General features: G+C 43.9%; 1 protein-coding gene across 4 annotated transcripts in view; it reads right to left on the bottom strand.

Annotated features, from left to right (window-relative positions):
- Positions 1 to 15,362, bottom strand: part of LOC137884426 (disco-interacting protein 2 homolog C) — a 61,722-nt gene that overhangs the window by 34,588 nt on the left and 11,772 nt on the right. For all 4 annotated transcript variants that reach the window (XM_068726221.1, XM_068726223.1, XM_068726222.1 and 1 more), the window contains exons 4-7: positions 14,396 to 14,743; positions 5,224 to 5,370; positions 4,142 to 4,261; positions 3,764 to 3,961 (exon numbers count right to left, since the gene is read on the bottom strand). In XM_068726221.1, coding sequence (XP_068582322.1) covers positions 3,764 to 3,961; positions 4,142 to 4,261; positions 5,224 to 5,370; positions 14,396 to 14,743 — 813 coding nt within the window. The remainder of the gene's footprint in view (positions 1 to 3,763; positions 3,962 to 4,141; positions 4,262 to 5,223; positions 5,371 to 14,395; positions 14,744 to 15,362) is intronic.

Genomic DNA, 15,362 nt, shown 5'->3' with positions numbered 1-15,362 from the left:
CTTGTCGGCCCGACATCAAAGGAAAAACACACCACAGGAATCAAAAGATAACGGAAGATAGGAGATTTAGATTCAGCACTGCACACACACACGCACACACACGCACGCACACACACACACACACACACACACACACACACACGCTGTCTCACCATGTCGTCGTGTCTCTGGTGACGGACTCCGGAGTGCCGGCTGAAGACATTTCACAGTCTGGTGAACTCACATCGCCTCATCATCAGCTGCAAGCTCACTCACTCACTCTCTCTCACACACACACACACACACACACACACACACACACACACACACACACACACACACACACACACACACACACTGTATGGCTGTTGGAAGAGCGAGCTTCAGGGACAAAGCTGAGTCTGGGTTAATGACTGTGAGTGTGTGTGTGTGTGTGTGTGTGTGTGTGTGTGTGTGTGTGTGTGTGTGTGTGTGTGTGGTACAAACAGGTTGGGGAAGTACTTTGACAAGTACTGTACTTCAAATACATCACTAGTTTTACGTCATTTTCTGCGTTTCAGAAGTAGTATCTTGTACTTTTTTCTTCACTAACGTGACATTTTACTTTCCTACGTTCTTTAATTCTTCTTCTTCTTCTTCTTCTTCTTCTTCTCTACTTCTAAACTCTACTTCCTCTTGTGTGACATGATTACTGCCTCACGGTCGTGGTGCGCTTCACATCCACGTCCGTCCAAAACATCATTAACTTCATCATTCTATACTATCAGACGTCTGTGTGAACGTGTCATAATTAGCATATCAATTACTGAGTTATGGACAAAAACGTTCACTCAAAGCGTTCCTGAGAAATCACGAGATCGGAGCCGGAGGCCTAAAAGAAAACACCTAAAGAACTCCAGGACTCAACTGATCAACGGGTCCTCAAACAACGGTAGTAAGATGTACGGTTCTCCTCATTTCTGGTGACTTTTCCTACAAAAGTCCAGCAACACTGTGTGTCAATATCCACTCCAACATTACTACGGTATTTTCAAAATAAACTTCTGTCTTCAAATGAAACGACTTAGTTAGGTTTAAGAAAAGAACGTGGTTTGGGTTCAAATAAAACTACAAAAATGCTGTCACTGAAGTAAGTACTTTTACTTTGAAGTATCTTTCTTTGTCATTCCTGGACATTCTGTCGTTAAATTTAAAAGATGTGAGTATGTCTTTAAACCCCGAAACTCAAAATGTGAGTTCATGTGGGTTAATGTGTGTTCACTGTGCCTGTGTGTGTGTGTGTGTGTGTGTGTGTGTGTGTGTGTGTGTGTGTGTGTGTGTGTGCAGCGAGGAGGTCCGGCTCTAAAGGACCTGAGAGAAGAAAGCTCGGCTCGCTGCGGCTTAATCTCTCTGCGACCCACCGGACCCGAAGCCATTTTCTCCGCCGCCGTTTGGGGAGATGAATAACTCGGATCGGCAGCCGCCGAACAAAAGAGTTTGTTCCAATTTGAGTATAGACTTAAACTGTGAAGCGTGGGGGGGGGGACTGAAGCCTACGTGTTTCTCATTACTGTTCACCTGCTGTGTGTTTGCTTTCTCTACCTTCGCTTTGTGTTCTTCAGCAGAATAAAGAACCACGGCTGCTGTGTTGGTTTTTACATTTGTTTGTCACGAGCAGATGGTTTGTAGATGGATTTGTTAGAGCACCAAAGAAACATTACCGTCCCTTTCTTGAACTACTTTTATTTATGTTCTTCAGTGGCGTCGGAAACTCGGTCCACTTGGTCTCTCACAACCTAACCCTGACCCTGGGCCCCGACCCTGGGCGCCCCCCCCCCCCCCCCCCCCCCCCCCCCCCCCCCCCCCCCCCCCGAGTCGGGCTGGGTTGAAATTACATCCGGCCTGATCTGGTCTGGTCGGATCCCAAAATCTCCCAAAGCGTGTGTCTCTGTGTCCAATCTAAGTGGAGTGTTTACTACCTGTGAAGTGCAAATTCACTACATCCTGTGTCAGGTGTCACTATCGGGGGATCTAATCTGGACCTGGTCTGACCTGAAGGAGGTCTCTGAGTGTGGAAGATGAACCTATGATTGTTGGGTTCAGGTTATAGCGAATTCATCCCAGATTGTCCACTTGTAGCAGACAAAAAGCCGGCAATCAGAGGCCAAGATCCAGGACGTTGGGATAAAACAAAAGAACCAAACGTTCCCTCCTCCTTCAGCAAAGCAGCTTTCTTCAAAGCGTCTACTTCACACTTTGCTAATGTGCTCAGCGCTCCGCCTGGCTGCTATTAGTGGAGTTATGCTCACACAGCGGGTGTTACACATTGTTTGGCGCTTCAGTTAATCAGCCACCGTATGTGCCGGAAAAAAAACAACACAATTTTTGGAGTAAAAAGCCCTGCTGTGTTCATGTACCACTGTGATCTGAGGTCATGCTCTATGTTTACGTGTCTTCATGATGTGTGAGCCTTCATTACTGGCTCTCCAACATGTTGGTCAGATCCCAATGAGCAGATGTTTGATCCATAACGTTTTGTTACTGGTGACTTTACCATCAAACGGAACCCTCAATTCTCTCACGTTACTCTACTCTACTGAAGACTACCGTAAAGCCGTTGTCGGTCTTGTTTACTTAAATAGTTTAAAGGCTTTCTGATCAAATGATTCATAATTTCAATCAAGATTCAGAAAAAGTTCTTGACTGGCTGCCGGTGTTTAAGTATTCAGCATTTGGAGAAGTTTGCACCTTTCTTCAAAGGAAAAAATAAATACAATATTCTGTATTCCAACTGATTTAAACGTTTCCTTCCTCAGTTGCCGCTGGAATCCCCAAAATGTGGCATTTTGTAGTATGATCACAGTCAGGTGGTTCACTATTCTAAACTACAATTCCTGCTTTAAGGTCGTTTGCCTCTGTAGTCCAAAATGTCATCACTTTTATCATTTTATTTTATTAGACATTTGTGTGAAATTGTCATAATTAGTAAACAAATTCGTGAGAAGAAGAATGTTTTTCGTGAGTTCGTAAACCACCAAAATCCAATCAGCTCATCCGTGAGTCCAGGAGGTGGTTTAAAGAAATTCCCTCACGGCGTCTTCGATGTCGGGTTTGCAAGAATGGGATGTCTTCACAGTGACCGTCACCTTTTGACCATCACAATCTCATCAGCTCATCCGTGAGTTGAGTTTGAAGACATTCCCTCCAGAGAAATCGCATTGAGGTGAAGGAACCGGACAGACGGAGAACCCAAAAACAATAAGGCCTCGGGCCACAACTTTCCCCCGGCGCTGAGACTTAAAAAGGGAACCGCAAAGTAACTTATCTCACAAGAAAAGCCCAAAGCTGCAGAAGACAAATGAAGTCATTTAAATGACAATTGAGCTGAAAGGTGTTTTGTCTTCTTTCCGATAAGAGAATCAGATCAGATCAGATCAAATCAGATCAGATCAGAATCAGATCAGATCAGATCAGATCCTTTCAGATCAGAATCAGATCAGATCAGATCAGAATCAGATCAGATCAGATCAGAATCAGATCAGAATCAGATCAGATCAGAATAAGATCAGAAACAGATCAGATTAGATCAGATCACAAACAGATCAGATCAGATCAGATCAGAATAAGATCAGATCAGATCAGAATAAGATCAGATCAGATCAGAAACAGATCAGATCAGATCAGATCAGAAACAGATCAGATCAGATCAGAAACAGATCAGATCAGAAACAGATCAGATCAGATCAGATCAGAAACAGATCAGATCAGATCCGATCAGGTCGGAGAGAAGCGAGCCTTTAATTACCGTAGGTGAGCACGTAGAGCGGCTTGCCGTTGGTGTCCATGGTGGTGAGGCAGGGGGCCTTCGGGGAGATGGTGCCCCACCTCTGCAGGGCCGCCTCCAGAGACGGGGGCCAGTTGGTGACCACGCCCAGCTGCTCGCCCCGCGAGGCCACCATCTGAGCGCCCTCCGCCTTGGGCTGGTTGGGGTCTGGCTGCTGGACTGGAGGAGGACGGAACCGAAAAACAGAGTGAGACACTCGACGCAGATTAATAATACAATATGAAACATATATTATGGATTTAGATTAAATTGAATTGATCCCCAGTGAGATAGTCACAAGCTACCTGGCAGTTTAAAGCAGTTCAAAGGAAGTTAAAGGAAGTTAAATGACGTCGTTACCTTCCAGAAGCTCCTCGAAGTCGTCGACAAAAAACTCCCTCAGCGGCGGCCGTTTGGGTCTCTTCAGAGTGTTGACGAGTTGCTGTATCTTGGCTGAAACTCTGCTGCTGACTGGAACACCTGCAGCGGGCGAACACACACACACACACACACACACACACACACACACACACACACACACACACACACACACATTAACATACATCCTGGATTAAACTCCTAATTGTACTCTCGCAGGTGCACGTGTTGAAGTACTTGTTGCTTCGTCTCTGATGAAACGTCCACAGAAGTTTTAAATCTACATTTAATTGACACGTTTGTTTTTTTTTCCCCGCTCGAGTGAGCAATCAACTGAACGTGACACTCAAAAAACGGCATGCGAGACGAGGCACAAATTGCTCTTTCATTAAGGCTGATTTTAAACCCAACTGTGGAGCTTTGGGGGGGGGAGTGCAGAGATCTGGAAGCAAATAGATGTTTTGGCAGACTTGGTTTGGGGGAAGACTGCATGAGCCAAAGGTTATTACTCAGCGATGGCAAAAGGGCCACAAAGAAGTCTGTCCTGAAACATCCTGCCGGTAGCAGTCAGGAGTTTATTCTTATTCTTGTCTGTTTTTGTCTCCATCAAGCCGTGAGGAAGAAATCTGAGTCTTAAAGTGTGAAGAAACACAATTCAAGAACATTTTCAACTTAAAGTTAAACACCTGTAACGTAAAGTCGACAGACAACAAAAAAGAAACAATCGACAGAGGTGCAACTTTTGCATTTGACAATATTTCTGGATGTTGCTTTCTTTATCTTATCAAAAATAAAGTGCATTCTACTGGCAACGGATACACACTTCATCATCGGCTTCACTCGGCAGAGCCGGAGGCAAGAGATTTCAGATATAAGACCTGGAAAAATACAAGACCTGACAAATAAAACGACAAATAAATAGTAACAAAGAATTCTGTACCGACCGTCACTAAAAGAAAGTTGGTACAAAAGTTTTCTTTGAAAAGTTTCCTTTTTAAAGTTCACTCTGGAAGCTGACGCATGAATATTGGTCTTCTTGTTGTTTATAAAAACTCCCGACTCACCGTCTCCGGTCTCCATCAGCTCGGCGTTGCCGTACTTGGGCGTCTGCCTCTGGGCCGCGGTGCCGGCGCCCGGGCCTCTCTCCACCTGGATCCCGTCGGCAGTGTTGTTGGTGTAGCCGGTGACATCTGGAGGGGCAGAGTGGTTCTCTGGGATGTGAGGAAAAGGGAAAGGAAAGGCCCGGTTAATGGGGACTCTAACAGTCACAATAACAACAATAAGAACTTCTGCATCACGAGTTAGAATAAAGCACAGAACAATGTTAACATTAAATGTGCTCAATTCAGTTGTAATCACTTACAGAACTAACTACTTCCTTCTGAAATGGCATCAGGCATAAACAGTTAAAGCAGAAGAACTCAAAGTTGAAGCTGAAGTTGAAGCACTAAAAGGAGTTGAAGTGTCAGTTGAAGTGTAAGTCCTGAAATGAGCAGAATTTAGAGTTGAACTGTAATTGGTGAAACCAGTTGAGGTGATTTTTGAAGCGTAAGTGCTGAAAGAAATTGAGGTTTCAGTTGAACTGTTGGTTGAATAAATGTAGTGTAAGTGCTGAAAGCAGCTGAGGTGTCAGTGGAAGTATCAGTGGAAGAGTATGTGCTAAAAGAGTGAGTGTGTCTTTTGAAGTGTGAGTGCTGAAGGGAGTTGAGGTGTCAGTTGCAGTGTAAGTACCAAAAAAACATTGAGGCGCTAGTTGAAATGTCAATTTGCATGAAAATGCTGAAATGAGTGGAGGTGTCAGTTGAAGTGTCAGTTGAGCAGACAGTGCTTGATGTGCTAGTTTAAATGTCAGTTGACAGGAAAATGTTGAAACCAGTGGCGGTGTGAGTTTTGGTGTCAATTGTAATAAATGTAATCGTTGAAAGCAGTTGAGGTGTTTAAGTGTACAAACTGAAAACAGCTGAAGTGCCAGTTGAGCTGTAAGTGTTTAGAAAAAGAAGATTATTAATGAACGGACGTAAAAACTTCAAAAGTGACGATGATTCCTATTAAATCTGAAGTTTAAATCAAAACGTTTGTTATTTGTGTGACGTTTGTGTCCACTTACAGAAGAACATGGGTGAGAAATAAACAAAACTATTGAAGTTAATAACTTGCAACAACTAAAAGCGGCTTTAGTTTGCAGCTGAATTAAAGTTTAACCCTGTGGATGTAGTTATTTATCCTCAGACTTATACATAATGAATGATTCTCTCTATCGAGGTATTTATTACAGGCAGCATTCATAAACTAACTGCTAAGTTGAATCGTGCAGCTTAAACACGCTGCGGGGGAGTTAGCATGAGGACATTAAAAGACTTCCTGCAAAGAAATTTAAGGAAATAATGTTTGGGCCTTGGTGATCTGACACACTTCAACTCTCACTCCACCCACCCCCACATACTGGGACACCTGCCCTCCCAAAAACAAAATTACTCCATTTCCATCAACACCCACAACGGCAGCATCCGTTCTTTAAATCGGTTTCTCCCCCGTATTCCGTGCTACATGCAGATCGTGTTTGGGCCTATCTGGTGCGCCTGATGTCTCAAAGCTCTCAACATGCCTCCACATTTTCACATTCACCTCTTTCAAGAGGCTCAGCTGCTGTTCAGCAAACATCAAACGGTGTTTACTGTTTCGCCCGGGGGAGTCTTCCCTTTGAGTGGTCGGAGCATGAAATGATGCGAGGGAGAAAGATGCGAGTTGAATATGAAAAAGGGGGGACGCGTGTTTGTGCAGCCCGCCAAGTCACCTTGCATCCAGACTGAGTTATCAATCAATTTGAATCATGAGCAAGTAAAGCCTGATCTCACACTGACATGTTTACCATGCTCTACCATGGGTGAGTTTTGCCATTAAGGTCTTTGGACATTTGAGAAAGTCTCACTAACTGCAGCTTAATTGATCCCTGGATGTCAGATGTTCACGACGTAGAACAACAACCACAGAGCTGAAGAGGGTTGAATATGTCTTCAACTGGACTGTGTGTAAGGAGTGGACATAGTCAACGTGATGTCACCCGATGGTTGGTCAACTCCCGCTTTGAAAGCCTTGAGTTCGGCGTTTCGGCCGTTGCCATCTTGTTTTGTTTTTTTTAACCAGAGGTGACAATATTTGGACGATTAGCAGCTTGTGGTAGCGCAAGCTGGGTTAGCAAAGTACAACCGCCATTCACGTTAACCGTGATATTAATTGGGATGACCTGATTGTAATTTACAAAAATGAACGGCCAACTCTTAAGAGTGTTTTCAGTACGACTTGAACGCTCCCTTACTTCCTCTCATCTTCCCTCAGGGAGCTCCACCGCTTAAAGTCAAGGACCAGAAGTTAAAGGGGATCAAACTCCTTCAGCCCACCGGTGCTTCACAGCACGGCGGTTCCCGCGGTGAAAAAGGGCCGCGGAGCAAGCCGCACTTAAAAGCTTTTATTTTGAAGGGCCGCTCATGCATACGAAAAGAGACCACTCCGTCATCTGTCACTGAATCTACTGATGATGTCTTTAAAAAGGATGAAAGGAAATTAGAGCCTTTAAAATGTCTCATTTTGGAAAACGAAGAAGGAATTCAATTCACACTGTTCACACAATTCGGTGCATGTTTTCCAATGAGAGTTTTTATCTTCTCTAATTAGAAACATGAATACAATCCAGTCAAGTACACCAACTACGACCGTAATGCTACAACTTGTAAATGAAATAACGCCTCTATGACAACATCAACAAAAGCTGAACTTCAATGGGCGTCGTAAAAAGGCATCGCCCTGGACCGCACCAGATGTGTGCAGGTGTAGCACATAAAGCGGTCACAGCCGCATGCGATGGTTGAACATGTCGCTACCCAAACAATGGGCACCAATGTGCCGCTCTAACCGCCTCCACTCGTCTGGTCTCAGTCTTTCCACCAGATGTTTGGGAACTTGGCTGCAGGGATTTGCTCCCATTAAAGCGTGAAAAACGAGCTCAAACAACAAGTATGATGAATGGTTTGTGATAGGGACGGTCCTTTATTGCATTACCTTCCTTACTGTGAGTCGTCTGCTAGTAATACTCTCTAAATATCTACTTTATTCTGATCTCCACTTGTAGAAACACGACTGAACTGAATGGAACATGTTCAGTATTCACAGAGTCTCCGTCTTACTGAATATTTCATCACCGCTTGTTGAAATGCGTACTTATACACAATACTTCCTTGGTGCTGTTTATTGTTGTGAAATCAGCTTTCAGGGGAGACGACACAAGTAAATATGGTAAAAAAACATGAATAGATATCACGATGAAACTTTTGGGTTTAAATATGCAAATGAGGCACTATCTTGTTAAAAATATGCTAATTTTCATACATTTCCAAAACAGAAATTGGATGAAGGCAGGTTCAAAATTCTTGTTTCATTTTGTTGACATATTAGAGTCAAAGATTTTTAGAGAGGGAATTATAGATATCACCTTCTATCAACAGACGTAAATAAATACATTTCCTCCATGTTTTTATTAATAAATGTAGTATAGATGAGTGTGTGAGTGGTGTGTGGACAAAGCCCTCAGTAGAAAGCTTCAGCACACAGAGAGGAATGAAGGTGTGACGTTTGGTGGATGTCAGAACTACTGAAGTGGAGATTTCTGGATCAGAGTGTGAGAAAAACTCCATTGATAGAAAAGCTCCTTTAAAGAGACGTTTAGTTAAAGTCCAGACATTTAGAAGAGTCTCCAGGTGAAGAGGGTCACAACATGAACTAGTAGATATCACCATCAAACTTCACCACTTCATCACTCACAGCAACACCAGCAGCTATTGTGGTACAAGTTCTCTGAAGTGTTTAAATATGCAAATGAGGCTTTATGTAATGGTAACTTTTGGTGAATTTAAGAGAAATCTACAGACGTAAACAAACAAAGTATAAAATAATCACCTAAATGTGTATTTTGGATGTTTTCTTTCCACTAGTGTGAAAGAAGACGTCTTATGGAAGCAGAATTAACCAGTGCATGAACATACTATGGTTTATTAAGGGGGTGTGTCCCTAATTTAGACTGAAAAATAAGACTTTTAAGCAAAATTCACGACTTTAAATTACATTAACTAGACTTAAGCTGGTGACTTTAGCACTTCTAAGAATAGCAGCCTAATCTAACTTAGTGTCTAAGGTCTGTGTCTTCATATTCTCATTACGGTTTGATATCTGCATCTTTTTGTCCATATGTAACACACCAGCAGAGATGTTTTGGTGACAGTTTGTGCTCTTCCATCCATCCATTCACACCACTGACGCTGACTAACAGTGAACTAATCATGATGTGAAAGGCTGAGAAACGATTCCCGGCGAGGCCAAACAGAACTCCACGTTATGAAGACACACGCTGCATATCAACACTGCAGCTCACCGCACAGGCATGCTAATCACCGTAGCACGCTGTACGCTGTGCCTCTGCAACATCTGGGCTGTCTGTCTGAGCTGCACAGAACCAGACATGGAGGCTCGTGTTGTTTATCCGTCTGTGTGTGTGTGTGTGTGTGTGTGTGTGTGAGACATGCACGAGCATCCAGTGACCTCATCACAATGCATTTATGTTGATGTGTGACGGGGAGGAACATCAGTCCTGGCTGAGGAGGAGGAGGAGGATGATGAATGCTTCCTTCGCTGCTGGAATACCAATCAGTCTGAGGGAGGCCCGTTCAGGGACACCCCCCCCTCCCCCATGGGTCAAGGAGGGTTTAAAGGTGACTCGATTGTTAAAATGTCTCTATCACCTGCCTGAACAAGTGAGTTCAGGACAAGCACGCTAACGGTGTCTGTAATCTGCAGGAGAATCCCTCGAGGTCCATTTAGAGTCAAACAGACCATAAAGCAGGGGGATGCTTTAGGGGCGGGGCTTACTGTGATTGACAGGTCTCTCTACCAGAGACGTATACGGCGTCTCTACGTCACTCCTCCGAATTCCAAATACGGTAACTTCTGTTCATTGGTTCTGAAAAAAAAAAATATGACGACGATGAAAGCAGGTCTAGGCCGTGATTCATAATGACATTCAAACGTCATTGTTATTTACCAATGAGGCATTAATTAAAGTAGAGAAAAAGAATTCCTCGAAGCTTTGAAGAGCAGAAGCTCAGGAGAACTGAGACCAAATCATCTGTAACAACTGGCAAGAGTTAACATATGAGGATCTCAAACAGACTGAGGTCAGAAAAGAGTCACAGGAGTCACCACCAACACTCCGAGAGCAGAGTGAGAGTCTGAAACAAGCTGTGGGAATTCATCCTTTCATCCGGAGGAAAAGGCTTCAATGACGTTCAACCATCTTCTCTTCGGATTTAAGGAATCTCTGGGAAACACTTTTCCAAAAGCCTGAAAGTTTCTCCTATTTTCAAAAAGTAAATGTTCCTGGACTTAAAGACCACGACAGGTCCAGACGGCCCGATCCCTTCTGTCGCCGCAGAGAGAACGTCCCTCGCGACTCACCTGACGGTCCGCAGCATGAACCGCGGTTCCCCAGAAGACACCAAGGAGGGTTCTACAGCCCGCCGCCGACAGGGAGGCTAAGCTGCACTGCAACATCCCAACACCGCAGCCTCAATTACGCTGAGTACCGGAACGCTTCCAGAGCGCCGCTAATGGATTCAGAGTGTGTGTGTGTGTATATATATATATATATATATATATATATATATATATATATATATATATAGGTAGTTTATTTGTTCTGACAGTGATGAATGGCTGATTAAAAGCTTTGGCGTTCAGCCTTTTATTTCTTTGACGGTACGTTGCAGAGCAAAGCTCAGACAAATGGAGGGAGAGCCACTCCAGCAAATGAGAGCGTCAGCTGCCGACGGAGTCTTCATCATCGTTCAAGTCTTCAAAAGGTCCGGCTGTTCACGAGGAACCTTTCTCGCCAGCTTCTTTAACCAATATTACAGAAAGCTAAAACACAACGAGCACGCAGGCCGACATTCCTCCTCCATCTGCTTTCTGGCTTTAGACGAGCAGCCGCAGTGAAAGCAGACGACTTCAAAATAAGAAAAACACAAGCGGCACGATTAGTCAAGTCAATGAAACACGGAGCAGAGCGACCTGGAAACCAGATAGGACTCTACTACGAAGAGGCTCAATGCTAGAGAGGTTAGCGCTGATGCTTCTCCTCCTGCACAGACTTAACTATCAAGGCGACAAACGACGAGGGGAACAACTGGACCAGAAGGTTATGACGGGAGGACACCCTCCAGCTCCTCCTCCTGCTCCTCCTCCTGCTCCTCAAGGAGAGGTGGGTTAAAAGGGCTGCATGTGAGGAACGAGAGGGGGAGGGGTCGCGTGGCATTCAGGAACCTCACCTTCATGGCGTTGGAGTCTTTACCTTTATATAACTGATCACTATTCAATCAAGAAATGCCTCTAATAAAGCCTAAGATGTAAAATGTTATACACTCTCTGCTAGCGCCTGCCTGGTCCACACTGAGCATGTGCAGCTCTCGAAAGAGATATATATATCTATATATATATAGATAGATATATATATCTATATATATATAAAGACAATTCCCAGCTAAACTCTCACTCTCAAAGGACTTGAAATGGAAAAGTACTAATATTCAGGTGTTATTATAGATCATAATCTGACTTTTGAATTGCATATAAAACCCTGTTTCATAGCTTTAGTTACAATTAAGTTGCTTCTTATTTCAGGGAACTTTTTCCCTTCAATGTTGCACAACACAGCACACAGAACACGCGCTCCATGTTTCATCACTGAGTGCAGCTGTTAGCTGCACAACTGGTTAACTCTGTTTATGAATATAGATGTGTCTTTGGAGTGATTCCTCCTCAGCTGGGTACATATTCCTGCTCCCTCACAGATGTTCTACAGATGTTTACAGTTTCTTGAATATAGGCTTATTGGTCGATGTTTCTGTCTTCTGTCAGAAACAAACAAACAGCGGAGCTGTGACGGAGCTCTCTCTCTCTCTCTGTCTCTCTCTCTCTCTCTCTCTCTCTCTCTCTCTCTCTCTCTCTCTCTCTCTCTCTCTCTCTCTCTCTTCGTCTGTCCACGCTCAGCGTTCAGTCACGCCGGTACCTCGGCTAGCAGCGGGAGAAGACAGGGACACAGCACGGTGTTTATCTTTCACATTTTGTGCTGCAGGTTTTAAACATTTAGTGTGTGGAGTGAGCGTTGAAGGTTTGTTGATGGTTGACACTGCGTTAGGTGGACCTCAGCTCGTCTTACTCTCACAACAGTTCTCATGAAGAAGAACACTGTCATGGTTTCATGGCGTCTCCAGTCTTGGTTAAAGGTCTCCTATCATATCACACTGTCGTCATTTCTAGGTAACATTACAAACGTGACGTCTCTCTACAGGAATGTGTACAATGTTAATGTAGACGATGCCACTGATGTGTTGATTGGGAATATTTTAGTACAAGTTGAGAACGTTGTTCTACTTCTTCGGCCGAAATAAACCAGTAAAAAAACACCGGATTGTCTCACAAAACGCTTTAAACGTCTCAACGTAGATAAGAACATCATAACAGCTGATTCTCTGTCACTGTAGACCAGGAAACAAGACTTCAGTCTCTGGAGAATCAACGACAGATTCAGAGTCATTAGACTCAATTAGAAAATGAAGTTTCAGTTGAACTGGAGCTAAAAACAGGCGACAGAAATCAAAGACAGCTAACAAACAGACCAACGGTACCACAGGAAGTAGAGGCTGTGAAACACCAAGCCTCCAGACGAACACACGCTACAAACCCCACATCCCCACTTCACACATTCAAACTTCAGAGACGGAGCAGGAAGCCCACACACACACACACACACACACACACACACACACACACACACACACACACACACACACACACACACACACACACACACACACACACACACACACACACTCCTCCCAGCCAAACACACACAGCCAACTAACTTTACCTTGGACTAAATAAACTCAAGGATGAGTCGTTTCATTTAAAGCTTTGACGTTTGGGATTCAGGGACCTCAAAGATCCTCCAGCAGAATGTGGAATGAGTTGTTCTTAAGCATGAACATGAAGGACAGCGCCAACTCACCAACTGTACTTCTGGATGATGAAACCTAATACACAATATTCATACGTTAGAAGTCTCAGTTTCGGAGTACTTAGAAGTCAAAACAGTGTACTATTACTGCACTTTTATAGGCCAACAGAATGTTCAAACTATTTTCTTTCATGTAATCTCTTGAAATAATCACTATTATTTGACACATTGGCATTGAATTCCTTTTAAACTTTAAGTACATCTAAAGTACTTTTTAAAACCGCCTCAGTTCTTCAATTAAGCTCTAAATAAATAAACGTTCCTTTTGGGATTTGAAGCGGAGGACAAATCAGCTTGAAAGCAGTATCGTCATCATTTTGAATAAATCCTTCAACTATGTCTCTAGATAAAGAGGTGATGAAAGAAAGAAACAATCAGAGACACAAGAAGGAAAGTACTTCAAGAAGTTGAGTCAGTAAGGATGGAAGATGTGGTTATCTAGTTATCTAGAGTATTCTGAAGGTGTCTAAAGAGGTGTCTAAGAGGATCTGGACTTGAGATGTTTAAATGAGGCTGAGAACCTGTATTTTGATGCTCGTTCTCTCGGGTTACTCTGGAGGTTTGCTTTGGTTAAAGCTTTTAGGAGTTGGCTGTCTGGCCTTTGCTAAAAGATATAATTTTTGCCAAATCTAGGTCTAGATGTCTATGATGTGTTTAAGAGTAAATTAAGATGGCACACAGCACAAATTGAAAATTAAAATTTTCGACTATAAAAAATGCATTTTTTAATAAATCATTTGTTTTAATCATGTAGCTGGAAGCTTTAAACCTCTCCCAGATCATAGCACAATATGTTGAAAGTCTCTCTGCAATAATTTTACTTTGATAAAGTGAAGCATTCAAGAGCTAGAGAGGTTTCAGTACAGAGAGGTCAGGCGAGGTCAGCCAAAATGTAATTTGGTTCCAGCTGTTCCATTGTAATTTTATAGAGTATATAATAATATATTTCACTTCTTTTATCACTAATAGTGTTCAATCTATCCAGAGAGATGGATTGGCGTCTGGACCTGGCTCAGTAAGTGAGTATTAAATAAAGTAAAAGCGTAGACATTGGGATGGAGGTGTCTGGACTAGAGACACACCAGACTGTGGAGCAGGTCTCAGTCACACCCTCTCACCTGTCTTGCGGTGGTGGTGGTGGTGATGGTGGTGGTGGTGGTGGCGGGCGTGGTGGTGGGCGGAGATGTGTTGGGCCAGGACGTCGGCCAGCCTGCCGCCGGCCGCCCCGCTGCCCCCGCTGCGCGTGGAGGAAGAGGAGGAGGAGGCCGTGGAGGAGGTGGTGGTGGTGGTGGAGGAGGTGCCGTGGATGGCCCGGTTGATCCAGCGCTCCATGCTGATGCTCCCCTCGTGGCTGGACGAGGTCCCTCCGCCGCCGCCTCCTCCTCCTCCTCCTCCGTCCTCTTCCTCGCCGTCTCCTCCCTCCTCTTCGTCGCCCTGACCCTCGCCCTCTGAGCCCGAGGAGGTGTCTGAGGAGGGAAGCAGAGGAAAGGTGTGGAGGAGAAGACCGAAGGAACGGACTGAAAGATTCAACAAAACAATCGAGAAACAATCGATCTATTAATGTAAACCTGATTTAATCCTGATTATAATCTGCAACACTTAGAGACATACAGGAGAACATCATCTATGTATGTCACAGTCTATTGTCTGGAAAGGGTTGAGCTCCCATCTGTCTGGAGGCGCCACAGGGTGTGTGTGTGTGTGTGTGTGTGTGTGTGTGTGTGTGTGTGTGTGTGTGTGTGCGTTATCCATGTGATTTCCATAATGCCTACAGCATTATGAGACTGATAGTGGTGATATGAATAACAACAGAAGCTGACCCAGTTCTCACATATACACACACAGGTGCAGAGTGTGTGTGTGTGTGTGTGTGTGTGTGTGTGTGTGTGTGTGGCAGACACACAGTAAACAAAGTCCAACAATCACCCCTAACAAAAAGAAGATGATTATACTGATGATTAAAAAGGAGAATAAATAGACTGAATATCAGGTGGAAATAAAACTAATGAGGTTAGACTGTTGGAGATGAAAAGATGAGAACACACTTCTCTGAGGTGCGTTTGACAATTAAAGTTTTCGTGTAAA

The sequence above is a fragment of the Cebidichthys violaceus genome, unplaced genomic scaffold, assembly GCF_023349555.1.
Source record: "Cebidichthys violaceus isolate CVI_PGR_0920_01 unplaced genomic scaffold, fCebVio1.0.p SCAF_38, whole genome shotgun sequence".
Lineage (NCBI taxonomy): Eukaryota > Metazoa > Chordata > Actinopteri > Perciformes > Stichaeidae > Cebidichthys > Cebidichthys violaceus.
This window is presented reverse-complemented; position numbering and strand designations above follow the sequence as displayed.